A 13,973-nucleotide genomic window follows, 5' to 3' on the forward strand; every position below is an offset into this window, starting at 1 on the left:
CGGAAGGAATACTGTGTGCATAAGGATAATGTATGTTATGAAAATTATAAGCAGCAGGCTAGAATAGTCACAACTGTTGTACAGAAAGCAAAGTCTGAGTACGAAAAGAAACTGGTTCTGCGTGTTAAAGACAACCCACAAGAATTCTATGGATATGCTGCAAGTAGAAGAATGAATATGAAAGAATAACTCTTCTAAATGTAGATGGTGTGAGGGTTATAGATGCAAAAGAGATTGTTCAACTGAGTGCCCATTTTATTAAAAGCTGTCAACCTGGTGTATGCGACATTGAGCTCATTGCTACCTCTTCACTGGATGAAGAAACTGAGGTGTAAGAGGATGAGGTATTAGAGCTATTGTACAAGCTGAATAAGAATTCAACAATAGGGACTGATGGGCTAAATCAATGTGCTAAAAGAGTGTTCAGCTAAACTGACTATTCCTTTGACCAGGATATTTAATATGAATCTCAGAACAGGGAAAATGTTCTGCAGGAATGGAAAGAATTTATGGTAATTCCATTGCACAAGAGTGGTGCAAAGACCAGTGTATCCAACTATCGACCAATTAATATCTCAGGAGTGGTGGTGAAGATTTTGGAAAAATTGATTATGGTTTGCATTCAGAAATGGGTTGACAGTGAAGCTGTACTTTGCAGTGAGCAGCATGGGTTTACTTAGGGAAGGTCATATTTTAGCAACTTGCTCACATTCTAGAACAATTGAGCTAGGAATGGAATATTTCCATTGAACTAGGGGAAAGGATACACCATGATACTTTGGATTTTGCTAAGACTTTTGAAAGAATACAGCATGGTAGACTGTTGCATAAATTGGAGAATATGGGTTTGGATTATAGAATATTAGCATGGATAAGAGAATTGCTGACTGACAGATATCAAAAAGTGGTATACGGGGGATGTGAGTCTGCAAGATTTAAGGTAACCAGTGGCTTACCATAAGGATCAGTACTTAGTCCACTGTTATTCAGTCTCTACATTAATGATATTGGGAAAGGATTTTACAAGCAACATACAGCTATTTGCTGATGATGTAAAGATAGGTAGGGTAATCAGGAATGCTGCTGATATGCAATACTTGCAGAATGATTTGAATAGGGTGGAATTCTGGCCATGGGAAAATGGATGTCAGTTCAATGTCAGTAAATGTAAAGTCATTCACTTCACTGTGATTAGATATCCAATGTTGTGTTATATCGAATTGGTGGAATCATCCAATGGTGGGATTATGCTAGAAGAAACTGATGAGGCAAAATCTTCGAGTGTTCGTAGATAGGAAGTTGAAATTCACAGGCCATGTAGCAAAGACTGCAAATGCAACTCAAAAGATAATTGCAATGCTGAAACGAATGTTCACATGTAAAGATAAGGAGACATTATTTTGCCTGTATGTAAGGCCTTGATAAGACCTCACTTGGACTATTGTGCACAGGTCTGGTCTCCTGGTTTCCGTTAAGATTTTGATATATTGGAGAGAGTACAAAGGAGAGTGTTAAAAATGATATCAGGATTGTGGAATACTGATTACAAAGACAACAGGTTGAGAATTTGTAGACTTCAGACATTAGCAAACAGGAGAAAGAGGGTTGACATGATTGAGACTTAGAAACTTCTGAAAGGGTCGTACAGGATTTCAATTGATGGAATTTTTCATTTTATGGAGGGTGGGAAAAGGACAAGAGGGCATCCTTGGAAGCTGAGAATAAATGCTACTAAGAAGGGGGGGGGGAGCTAGATTTTTCTCTCAGATGGTGGTGCATGATTGGAATGGATTGCCATTGGATGTTGCGAGTGTAAGCAGCATGAATGAATTCAAGAATAAGTATGATAGCTGGTGCGTGTAGCATGTGGCCTCCCTTGAAGAGTCCCTGACTCCCTGGAGGTCTCTCTTAATAATAATAATAATATTAGAGAAACAGATCCAGGAGCTAAGTCCTCTTCCATGAAATCTGAACCAGTAAAGGACTATCTGTCAAACTCCTGGTATGCTGTAGACATATATGTAATCCAACACCTTGTGGAATCTATACCATTCAGGCTAAAGGAAGTCCAACACAATTAAATTTTATTGGCCAGTATATGTACTTGATATGCAAAAAGAAAAATAGGGAGAATAATAAGAGGCCAATAGGTGTGGAAATTCATAAGGTTATCTATGAATGATGATTATAATAAAAAGATTAGTCAACTAGAATATGAGAAAAAAGTAGTATTAATTTTGTTAAATTCTGGAGACCACAGTCTTATTCTTCTTTCAATTATTTCATGAAATAAGCATAAGATTTCTCCCAACTACATAGCTGATAAAATATGATTAGATAATAAGATATGATTATAAGATGATAAAATACCTCTAAAATTTTAAACAATACTAATACAATAACTAGCAACCTGACGAAAACTGAATTGGCAGCTGTGAAATCTTTGAAAGGAAGTTGGGGCATCATAATTACTAGAGCCGATAAAGGAAGGGCCATAGTTATTTTAAAGTGGACACCTTACCTAGAAGAAATGAACCAATTAGTCTCAGACAATGCGCCCTATGAATTTGTGAAATATAACCCAATTAATCGGATTAAAAAGAAAACAGAAGAATTATTTAAATCAGTCACTTCCTGGTCCACAGATACAGTTAAAAAACTACTTCTACACTACACTCGTTCCCTGAGAATTTACAATTTGCCTGAGATTCATAAGCAGAATGTACCTCTTTGGACAATAGCTGAAGTTATCAACAGCCCCAATTATCATCTAGCCAAGAATTTAGCTTTAACACTCAAGGAGTTGGTAGGTCATTCCTACTCTATATAAAAGCACACAACACTGTAAGCAAAATTAAGGACATTTCACACTTGATAAAAGTGATTTATTAATCAGTTTTTACATCTTTGCCCTTTTCACAAATGTCCCAAATCAAGGACACAATTCTTCTTTTACAGAACAAATTCCCATCCTATACTATGCCACTCTTTGCACATGTACTATGTTTGGTTATTTTGTGTGGCAAAATACTTTATACCTACAAAAAGAAGGCAAAGCCATGTTATCAACTGAGGAATGGGCTCCCCCCATTCCCCAGTTGATAACTTTTTATATGGAAACTTTTAAGCAACTTGCTTGCAACTGACTTTAGACATTTTCCTCAGCCAACAACACAAATGCATGCAATTCACATTTGAAATTGTCAGAAGGCACTTCCATTTCTTGATACTTTTGTTACATGCCTTCCTTCTGGTGGTCTTTCTTTGACTGTTTACTGTAAGCCCCCCCCCCCCCCCACACACACACTTTTATCACCACCCAACACAAAAACTAGATGTCATTAGCATCCTAAAAACAGGGCTTTAAAGATTTGCTTCAATGAGCAAGCACTGAAGCATGAATTAAAAGTTATCAGCAATACCTTCCTAAAAAATGACTACAGAAAAAATATCAACAAAATTCTACACACACACATATGTGTATATAATGATGATGTATTACATACTGTAAATGACTATTAGTCATTTACAGTATGTTTCGCATTAGTCAAAACTTCGTTTTGACTAATGCGAAAAAAGCCTCGAAAAAAAGTAAAAGAGAAGGTAGAGCTTGTCAAAACTATTGATTTATATAATTATAAATATTGTATGAGGGAGGGTCTTGATGGAAGAATTGAGAAAGAAAAGTAAAAAAGTGAAAATTGTTAGTTTATTACCAAGATTTAGTAATGAGGGCTATGATAGCAAATGATTTGATGTGCAGGTATATAGAAGAAATGGGTCTGTGAGTTTTTGGAAGTCTGACTTACGTAAGAAGGAAAGACTGCACTGGAATGAATTTGGTATCAGGCACCTAGAGGAATTATTTATTAGGGTCAGACTAATGCAAGTCATGGAAATTAGATCATCTTGGGAGGAATGTTGAGGATATGTGTGTGTAAGTTCATCTACAGTGTGCAGACATAATAGTGATATTAATATCATTGAACATGGACTACGCTTTGGACTCAGGCAATTTCAGGATGTCTGGAAATGGAGAAGAGATAGTTTCCCATCTGGGCCAAGCAGACTGGAGATGTAAATATATGAAAAACAAGGAAGTAACTTGTTAAATGCCAGGAGTTGTAAGAGTAATACTAAACAACGAATTGGATTACTTTTCTGATATCTTTATACCTTTCAGATGAGTTTGAAGCATATGAATCAATGAATATATGAATAAATAAATGAATAATGTTAAACCTTACTAGTAAAACTTACTTCCTAGACTAGGCATTCCCAATCCTATGCCCGCGGGCAACATGGCGCCCGTCGACCAATTTGTGTGTGCCCACCACTGTTCAACCGTGTGCCGTATAGTTTGAAATAATCACGTGCACATCACACACAGCAATTCATGGCATGCTATATGATGCATGCATTAATGACACATGACAAGTATTAAACGCATACAATGTAAAGTAGACGCGCATTCAAAGTTGTTCATTATCTTGCTAGTTATATGCACATAATTTTAACGGTGTCTTGTACTTAAATTTTTGAAATATTTTGATTTAATCCTAAAATGAGAATCAAGTAAAAGACAACGAACCTATAATTTTAACACTGACTAGGAGGAAACATATTGTTTCATTAATTTTAAAGATAATTGTGTTTGTTTGTTGTGCAACAGTAGCATTGCAATTCTGAAAAAACATAATGTTGAATGTTACTTCCAGACAATGCATGCCACTTTTAATACGAATTATCCACTTAAATACGAAATAAGAACGAAAAAAAAATAAATCAACTAAAATCGAACCTGTCTGCTCAACAGTCGATTTTCACTAGACATGTAGTAACATCTAAAAATGCCACCGTTGCTTCTTTAAAAATTTCTCACATGCTCGCAAAGGAGTTGTTAAAAGAAGCATTTTTGACTGCTGCCGATTGTTTATTTGAGGGATTTTCTAACAAACGTGAGATTATGTCAGCAATACAAGATTTACAATTGTCAAATAACACCGTCACAAGAAGAACATATGTAATTTCAATGGACATACAAACTCAGTTAAAAAGTGACTTGGAAATATGTAAATGGTTCTCTTTACAATTTGACGAGTCAACAGATGTATCAGACACAGCACAGTTAGCAGTTATGGTGAGAATGGTATTTAGTAACTTCACTGTAAAAGAAGATCTACTGAAAATATTACCCATGAAAGGACGAACAAATGGTGAATATATTTATAATACATTCAGAATATACGCCAAGTCGATAGATATGCCTTTGCACAAGCTGTCTGCAATAACTACTGATGGGGCACCAACAATGGTTGGCAGTATCGGTGGATTTATTGCACTCTTCAAGAAAGATCATTCATTTCCAAACTTTATGTCCTACCACTGTATTATCCACCAGGAAGCTTTGTGCAGTAAAATACTGCCCTTTGGACATGTTATGAAAGTTGTTACAAAAATAATCAACTCCATTCGAGCAGCCCCTTTGCAGCACCGACTTTTCAAGGTTTGCAAGACATTGAAGATAAAGAACCTGATCTCATCCTGCATACTGAAGTACGTTGGCTCAGTAAAAGTAAAGTCCTTACAAGATTTTTAAGCTTAATTGAAGAAATAAAAAAATATCTTCATGTCAAAAATGAAAATTTTGATGAACTAAATGACTTTTGCTGGCTGTTGGATTTATTTTTCTCACAGACATCATGGAAAAATTGAATTCTTTAAATTTGGAGTTGCAAGGAAAAGATAGACATGTCGCTAAAATGATAGGCTCTGTAACCTCATTTTAAAGCAAAACTGGATTTGTGAATATCGCATCTGCAGATGGGAACTCCTGTTCATTTCCCAAATATGAAAAAAATGGTAGGCGATAGTGAATTTAACTTGTCACCATTTGTTAAACATCTTCAAGTGCTTAAAGAACAGTTTGAAAAGAGATTTCAGGAATTTACTATCATCGAGCCAATGATCTCCTTTTTTATCAATCCTTTTACTTGCCAAGTAAATATAATGGAAATAGCTGCATGCATTGCAAAGCTTGTTCAAGTAAATGCAGAAGAACTGGAGCTAGAAATTTTGGATCTTCAGATATGACATTACGCTAAAATCCCATATAACAGATGAAAACTTCTGGAATCTAGTGGATAGAAAAAAGTTTTCATTCTTAAAAAGAGCAGCGTACAATATAAAATCGTTTTTCGGTTCTTTGGTATTTTTTTGTTTTTTGGTATTGATAATATATATAAATAATTGAATAAATTTAATGACTAGAAGCCGAGATATATCAAAATAGGAAAAAAAAAACTAGTTTCATCTTAGAAAACTTCCTCATCATCTTTTTACTAAAATAAAGAGCCCAAAGGTTTCAGTTCGGTGATGCAAAATTTATAAAAATCAAGTGAATATTAGATCCAGCATTATTTCAAAGCCAAATGTAGAAACTAGAAAGTTTTGTGCAAATAAGTTGACTAGAGAGCTTATGGGAATACACTAGTGTGGACCACTTTAGAAAACACACACACTGCCCATGCGTCCATGTATTCGCTTTCTAATTTAGTCCATTTTTTTAAGGTTTCACTGGCCTGACAGCTGTTTCAAACTGGTGGGTTCTTCTCATAGACCAGGCAGATATCCTCTGATTCCCTCCAAGGGATGTTCAGATTATGACAGCACTACGTGATTAAGTTTACATTATTAGTGATCTCCTATCCACAATTATCCTCCAATCAATCTATTACTTGTGAGCACTCCAATATTGTCATATCTACCATTTCATTCTTCTAAGGTATTTCTGACTAAATCAATCCACGTAGACATTGATCTTCCTTTGGATCTCTTTCTTGCCATATTGGCATCAAACACCTCTTTTGCTAACCTTTCCTCACCCATTCAATCACAGATTATCTGTGATTACACATTATTGAATGCTAATAGGGTCAAGAGCCTTTTTAATATATTCATTTTTAATATGATTCTGCCATTGATGCCATCTGTTCAAGCCTGTAATTTTTCTAAGAACTTTTATATCTGTGGTCTCAAATCTTTGATCAAGTACTTTATTTTTAACCCAACTCTCAGATCCATAACTTAAAACTGGTTTGAACACTGACTTGAATATTATTAGTTTGGTGTTCTAGCTAATTTCTCTCTTATTTCATACAAATTTATTCAGTTGGCTACCATCATAACAGCTTTGTTTCTTCTGTTGTCTGTTTTGAGATTTAATTTGCTATCTTCACTAAAAATTGTGTATATAGCTGAAATATTTTACTTATTCTATAGGATCTCCATTCAGTATGCAGCTGAAGTTTTCTATGTTCCTGACTATTTTCATAGTTTCATCTTTTTATTGTTGATTTTCTTGCCAAATTTATTACAGCTGTTATTCAGTTTAGTTTGTGAATCCTGGAGACTTGCACTAGATATGTTTAAGAGTGCAACATCATTTGCATAAAGCAAAAAACTTAGTTTAACATCTCCAATTCTAATATCAGGTTTCACGCTGCCACTTTCTTTCATAATGTGATCCTATAGATAATAAATAAGAGTGAAGATAATGTGCATCCTTGTCTTACCCCTGATTTTACATCGAACCATCTTTCTGTATTTCCTTCAATTCTAACTGCTGACTGACAACTTAAATATAGACTATGTATTGCTCTGTATGATGTTCCATTTTCACCCCATATAACTGTAGTGTTTTGAAACGCTTATCTCTGGGAACCTTGTCATATGCCTTTTCCAGATCTACAAAAGTTAAGTACAGATCCTTGTTATATGAGGTGGTATCAAAAAGTTTCGAGACTAGGTTTGTAACATGCCAATAGATGGCAGCACATGGCTGCACGCACAGTCACAGGGAGCACCTACCTTCATAAGCCAGTGTGCCAAAAGACATCGTCCTGTGTACATTGGGAACTGTGCAACTGATGATATTCTGACCACCTGCGTTACCACATCTGCGATTTCATCATGGACAGCAAGTTAGAACAAAGAGCGAACGTGAAATTCTGCATGAAACTGGTTTGTGAATCCATGTTGAGGATCATTACTGGTGATGAAACTTGGGTGTACTGTTACAACCCTGAGACGAAGCAACAGTCTTCACAGTTGAAGAGCCCATCATCTCCATGACCGAAAAAGGCGAGGCAGGTCTGCAGCTCGACCAAGTGCATGCTCATCGTCTTTTTCGACATTCGCGGCATTGTGCATCAAGAATTCATCCTCAGGGGCCAGACTGTCAATAGCGAGTTCTACTTCCAGGTTTTAAGGTGTCTGAGGGAGGACATTTGGCGAAAGCGACCAGATCTATGGCGTGCAAAAAACTGGATGCTCTATGATGAGTGCACCCTGTCGCCGAGCTCTCCTAACATGTGAGTTTCTCACCAGAAACAACATGGTCGCACTTCCTCACCCATCCTACTTGCCAGATTTGGCTCCTGCAGACTTCACCCTCTTCCCAAAGATGAAGATCCAGCTCAAAGGTCACCATTTTGACACCATTGCGGAGATCCAACGTGAATCGCAGAAGGTGCTTGATATGCTTCAAAAAGAAGACTTCCAGGACACATTCTAGAAGTCGCAAGAATGCTGGGAGCTCTGTATTGATATGCAAGGGGACTATTTTGAAGGTGATAGTGTGTAAACATAGATAAAGTAATTTCTCGTAAACAGAGCTAGTCTCAAAATTTTTGACACTACCTCATATGCCCACGATTTCTCAACTATTTGTCTTAAAGTGAAAATCTGATCTTCACAATCTATATTTGGCCTAAACATAGCATGTGGAAGAGAAACCTCTCCAAGTTTCTTCTCCACAATCTTTCTCAACCTCTTTTCAATATGCTTGCATAAATCTTATCTAGAACACTTACCTGGAACTTAGTAGAGAAATTCCTCTGTAATTCTCATATTCAGTTTTATTCCCTTTTTTTAAAAAAAAATGTACTGTGAGAGCTCTACAATCCAACTCCAATCATTGGAAATTCAACCTTCTGTCCAGGCTCTCTGAATTATGCAGTGTAGCCACTATAAAACTTTTATACCTCCATATTTGAGCATTTCTGGTTTAATATCATCTAATTCAGCTGCCCTTCGACATTTCTAGTTTCTGATGGTTTTTTCTACCTCAAGTTCTTTGCATTCCTCTTGAAAATTTTCTAGTATGTTTCTGTCACTGTTTGGTTCATTTAACATGTTCGCTGCCACCTATGAGTATACTCGTAGTTGGTATATGAGCCTCACAAGCCAACTACGAATTACCAACCTCCTATGCCAAGCACGAGTTAGCCCCTTGTATAAGCACATTAATTTGGACCCTTGGCTTGTGAATAAAGCGGAGACCATGTCTGGGGACTTGGTAGAAGGAAAATAATTTCAGCAAAAGTATAGTATATTATATGAGGTATTGTTGCATAAACTGTGTATTTATTAATGCAAATAAAACAGTTTTTTGAAGTTTTAATATATATATATTTATATATGATATATATAATGCACAAGTAACAGAAAACAAGTTAAATTTCATCTTCAGAATCGGAAGCAAATAATTCATTCCATTCATCATCGCTCATATTAGCGTAAGCTTCTAATTCTTCACCAGTAAGCTTTCTTTTACTGGCCATGGCGTAATTGACGGTTTCTACTTAGATAATTTTAAATAATTGTAAGACTAGATGCGATAAACCTTACTGCACTGAATGCTGAACATCACTGACTCTGAACTCATGTTATACAGTCATCAGCACATGTTAGACATAGGTGGGGGATGATACGAGATTATTTGTAGTTGGCATATGAAACAAAATTCTGTCTGATAAGCCAGCTATGAGATAACTCGTACTGACCTTGTAGAAGTGAAAGTGCTTGGCATGCATTAACAAACTATGCCCGAGGAGCGTGGCAGTGAACGTGTTAACAGTCTTTCAAAGTAATTTCTCTAGACATCTAGGACATCCTTAACTTCAGTTTTCTTGTCACTTTATCATCTTTGATTCATTTTTACAGTGCTCTTTCCACCATTTCTAAGCTTCTTCAGTAGCCTCCAGAACATTTTACACCTTCCTGATATTTATCTTCCATACTCTTATCAAAGTGTTTCCTTGACTTTTGTTTAGCTACTTTTACACTTAGCTTGTTCGTTTACATATTTTCTCTGTATTCTTTTAGGGCATCTGCCGACTTATTTGCTAGAAACTTTTGTTATGCTTTCTTCTTTTCCAGAACTGCTTCTTTAACTTCTTGTGTCCACCATAGTGTTCTTATTTTTCTATCCTTGTAGACAACTTCACCACATACCTCCTTAGCTGAATCAATGTCTTCTTCAGAGTTTGCCACTGAGACTCCAAGGCCTGTTTTTGTGTTCAAACTGCCTCAAATTTTCTTCAATAATGTTTGCATAGTTGAGCTGCTTAACTTTAATTATTTTTAAAACTTTTTTACATATTGTTCTTTTTCAGTGTAATGTCCATTTTTATCCTGCTCAATACTAAGTGATGGTAACTTCCAAATTTCAAATCCTCTGTGCAGTCTTGTATCCTGAACCAACACTATGATATCACTATCAACAATGAGGTAGTTAATGCAGCTTTCTTATTTCTTGTGTCTTCTGTCCATGTGAATCCGTGCACATCTTTATTTTGAAACATGGTGTTAGTAATAAACAGCCTGTGTGCTGAGCAGAAGTCCAATAAATACTTACCATTATTATTAGCTTTGCCCTTTTCCCCAAATTTTCTAAAAATGTTCCTATATGCTTAGTGGTCATCATTTCCTACTATGCTATTCAGGTCTCCAACAAGGATCTTTTTTTATTTTTATTTTTTATTTTTTTATGTCATCTGCCTATTCTAATGACTCAAATTCCTCCATTTCTTCTTTAGAAGAACCTTCTGTAGGAATGTTCTTCCGAAGAATTTTTAGAAAAGTTCATCGGATGTATAACGTGAAAAGAGAAATACAACAATATGCATTACAAGAGAAACAACAGCTATAAATTAACTTGCAAATATATTGTTGACATTTGAAGGCATTCTGGATGCCAAAGTATTGTTGAGCACATTCATGCGGGTATGATTTTATGAATGCCAAAGCTGGATAACTGAATAATGACAGTCAGATAGGTTATAGCTGGGGTTAGTATTAAAATGGATCAGATTGTGGACAATTTCTGTGGATTTCACATTAAATGTTTTCATACAAAAGTGTTTTATACAATTAAACATTTCAGTTGATTTGTTAAATTATGTGTCTGCATTATTTATTAGAATTGTCTCTTGCAGCCCCTTCAACTTCCAATATCACCTGAACAGAAAGAATTACAACAGAAAGCAAAGGAATACCTTGAACGGGCCCAAGTAGTTAAGGTGAGATGTCGGTGACCATGCAGTTTCGTGGTTTTCCATAATTATTTAATTAGGCTAAGTTTAATTCCAACATTTTTTTTTTTTTTAAACTTCCTTTAATGCCATGATTTTTATGATGAACCTGATGTAAAACTAATTGTAATGTTGCTTAACATAAAATACATCTAAAGGATTTATCTAATTTATATATATTATATCTCTTGTATATCGTACTTACTTGTTACAATATTTAAGCCGAATTTCATAAACATTTTGATGCATATCAAATATAAAAGCCTTTTGTCTGTTTTTGTCTGATAGAAATCATTACAGTGCTTCCACATCTGTTAACCTCTATTAATTTATCTTCCTCCTTGTATCTTTTCCACCAACTGTGGCCACTTTGTGAGTGCACAGTTGTTACTTGATTTATCTGTAAACCTATGATGAAATTGTTATGTTTCATACTTAATAAATGTAAATTGTTACTATGCACATTGATAGAAAGGTAGAGAAGTTAGGAATATAGTGGGCCTTTCATTTCTACATTTGTCTTTCTTCTTCTCACACCATTTTCCATATGTTTTTTATACCATAGTTTTACTAAATGAAGCAGCACAGAAGTCTAACAAATTGATGAAACTAATCCAGTATCCAAAATAGTTTTATTTGAACAGCTAAGATTAGATACAATAATTTTATATTTGATTTATCTCAGGAAATAGGTTTATGAAAATTGTGGTCCTGTAGATCATCATCATCAAATTCCTGCCATGTACTCTCAAGGGGTGTACAGGATATAATAGTACTACATGAAAAAAATTACATCATTACTAACTTCCTATCTACAATTTTCCTCCAAATCAGTCTGTTACTTGTCAAGACTTCAACATTATCAGATCTTATATTTCTATCGTCTAAGGCACTTTGTACCGTATCAATCCACCTATATCTGGTTCTTCCTCTGGGTCGTTTTGCTGCCAACCTGGCAGAGAATACTTGTTTTGCTAATCTTTCTTCACCCATTCTGTTTAAGTGACCATACCACCTGAGATTAGCTCTGCTGACGCATTCCTGGATGCTGACAATGTCAAGTTCTTTCCTAATATCCTAGTTTTTAATATGATATTGCCATTGATGCCATCTGTTCACGCCTCTAATCTTTCTCAGGACTCTCATATCTGCGGTCTCTAGTCTTTGGTCAAGTGTTTTACTTCTGACCCAGCTCTCAGATCCATAAGTTAAAACTGGTTTGAACACTGTCTTGTATACAGCTAATTTAGTGTTCCGACTAATTTCTCTCTTATTCCATATGAATTTATTCAATTGACTTCCCACCATACCAGCTTTGCTGATTCTGTTGTCTATTTCTATATTGAATTTACCATCTTCAGTAAAAATCGTGACTAAGTAACTGAAATGTTTTACTTGTTCCACAGGTTCTCCATTCACAACACAGTTGACAGTTTCAATGATTCTGCCTATTTTCATTGTCTTTGTCTTTTTATTGCTGACCTTCATACCATATCTATTACAACAGTTATTCAATTTAGTCAGAGAATCTTGCAAACTTATAGCGGATTTATTTAGAAGTATAACATCATCCGCATAAAGCAAAGAGCTGACATTAACATCTCCAATTTTGATATCATGTTTAATACCACTTTCCTTCATAATGTGATCCATATAGATAATGAATAACAGAGGGGATAATGTACATCCTTGTCTCACACCAGATTTAACATTAAACCATCTTCCTGTACTTCCTTCAATTCCAACTGCTGACTTACAACTCAAATAAAAACTAAGTATTGCTTGATTTAATGCCCCATTGACACCATATAATTGTAGCGTATTGAATAGCTTCTCTGTTGGCACTTTGTCATATGCCTTTTCCAAATCGACAAAACTTAAATACAGATCTTTGTTATATTCCCATGCTTTCTCGACTATTTGTCGTAAAGTGAAGATCTGATCCTGACAGCCTCTATTTGGCCTGAATCCAGCTTCTTGTTCACCAAGCTTTTCTTCCACAATTCTTCTCAACCGTTTCTCAAGTATACTTGCATAGATCTTGCCAGGAACACTTAGTAGGGAAATACCTCTGTAATTCTCACATTCAGTTTTATTTCCCTTTTTATATATGGGTACTATGAGAGCTCTACTCCAATCATCAGGAATTCGTCCCTCTATCCACGCCTCTGAACTATGCAGTGCAGCTACTGTAAGACTTTTTATGCCACCATACTTAAGCATTTCTGGTCGAATATCATCTACTCCTGCTGCCTTTCCACATTTCAAGCCTTTGATGGCTTTTTCTACTTCAAGTATGGATATGTATTCCTGACTGTATGCCTGTTGAGTGTTTTTTACCACTGTGCTGTCATCACTGCTTGTTTAATTTAGCAATTTTTCGAGGTACCGCATTTGCCTGCGTATAAGATGCACCCCCTTTTTTTGTACACATTTTTCAGGAAAAAAACTTTATCACTGAATATTATAATGAATTTACAGTATTTCAAATATAAAGTAATAAATGGGTCTACTTTCAACAAATATCTAATCTAACTAGGAAAGAGTACCCACCTTTTAATCGTCAAAACCCAGAAATTCATCTCCAGAGCTAAATGA

At 35.5% G+C, this 13,973-nt stretch overlaps 1 protein-coding gene across 5 annotated transcripts in view; it reads left to right on the forward strand.

Annotated features, from left to right (window-relative positions):
* The window catches only part of Ars2 (arsenic resistance protein 2), a 394,921-nt gene that overhangs the window by 180,527 nt on the left and 200,421 nt on the right, over positions 1-13,973 (forward strand). For all 5 annotated transcript variants that reach the window (XM_090407032.1, XM_090407029.1, XM_090407033.1 and 2 more), the window contains one exon: positions 11,280-11,363. In XM_090407032.1, coding sequence (XP_090263158.1) covers positions 11,280-11,363 — 84 coding nt within the window. The remainder of the gene's footprint in view (positions 1-11,279; positions 11,364-13,973) is intronic.

This window comes from Typopeltis vanoorti, chromosome 17 (assembly GCF_054136105.1).
Source record: "Typopeltis vanoorti isolate ZY-2024b chromosome 17, IOZ_Tvanoo_1.0, whole genome shotgun sequence".
Lineage (NCBI taxonomy): Eukaryota > Metazoa > Arthropoda > Arachnida > Uropygi > Thelyphonidae > Typopeltis > Typopeltis vanoorti.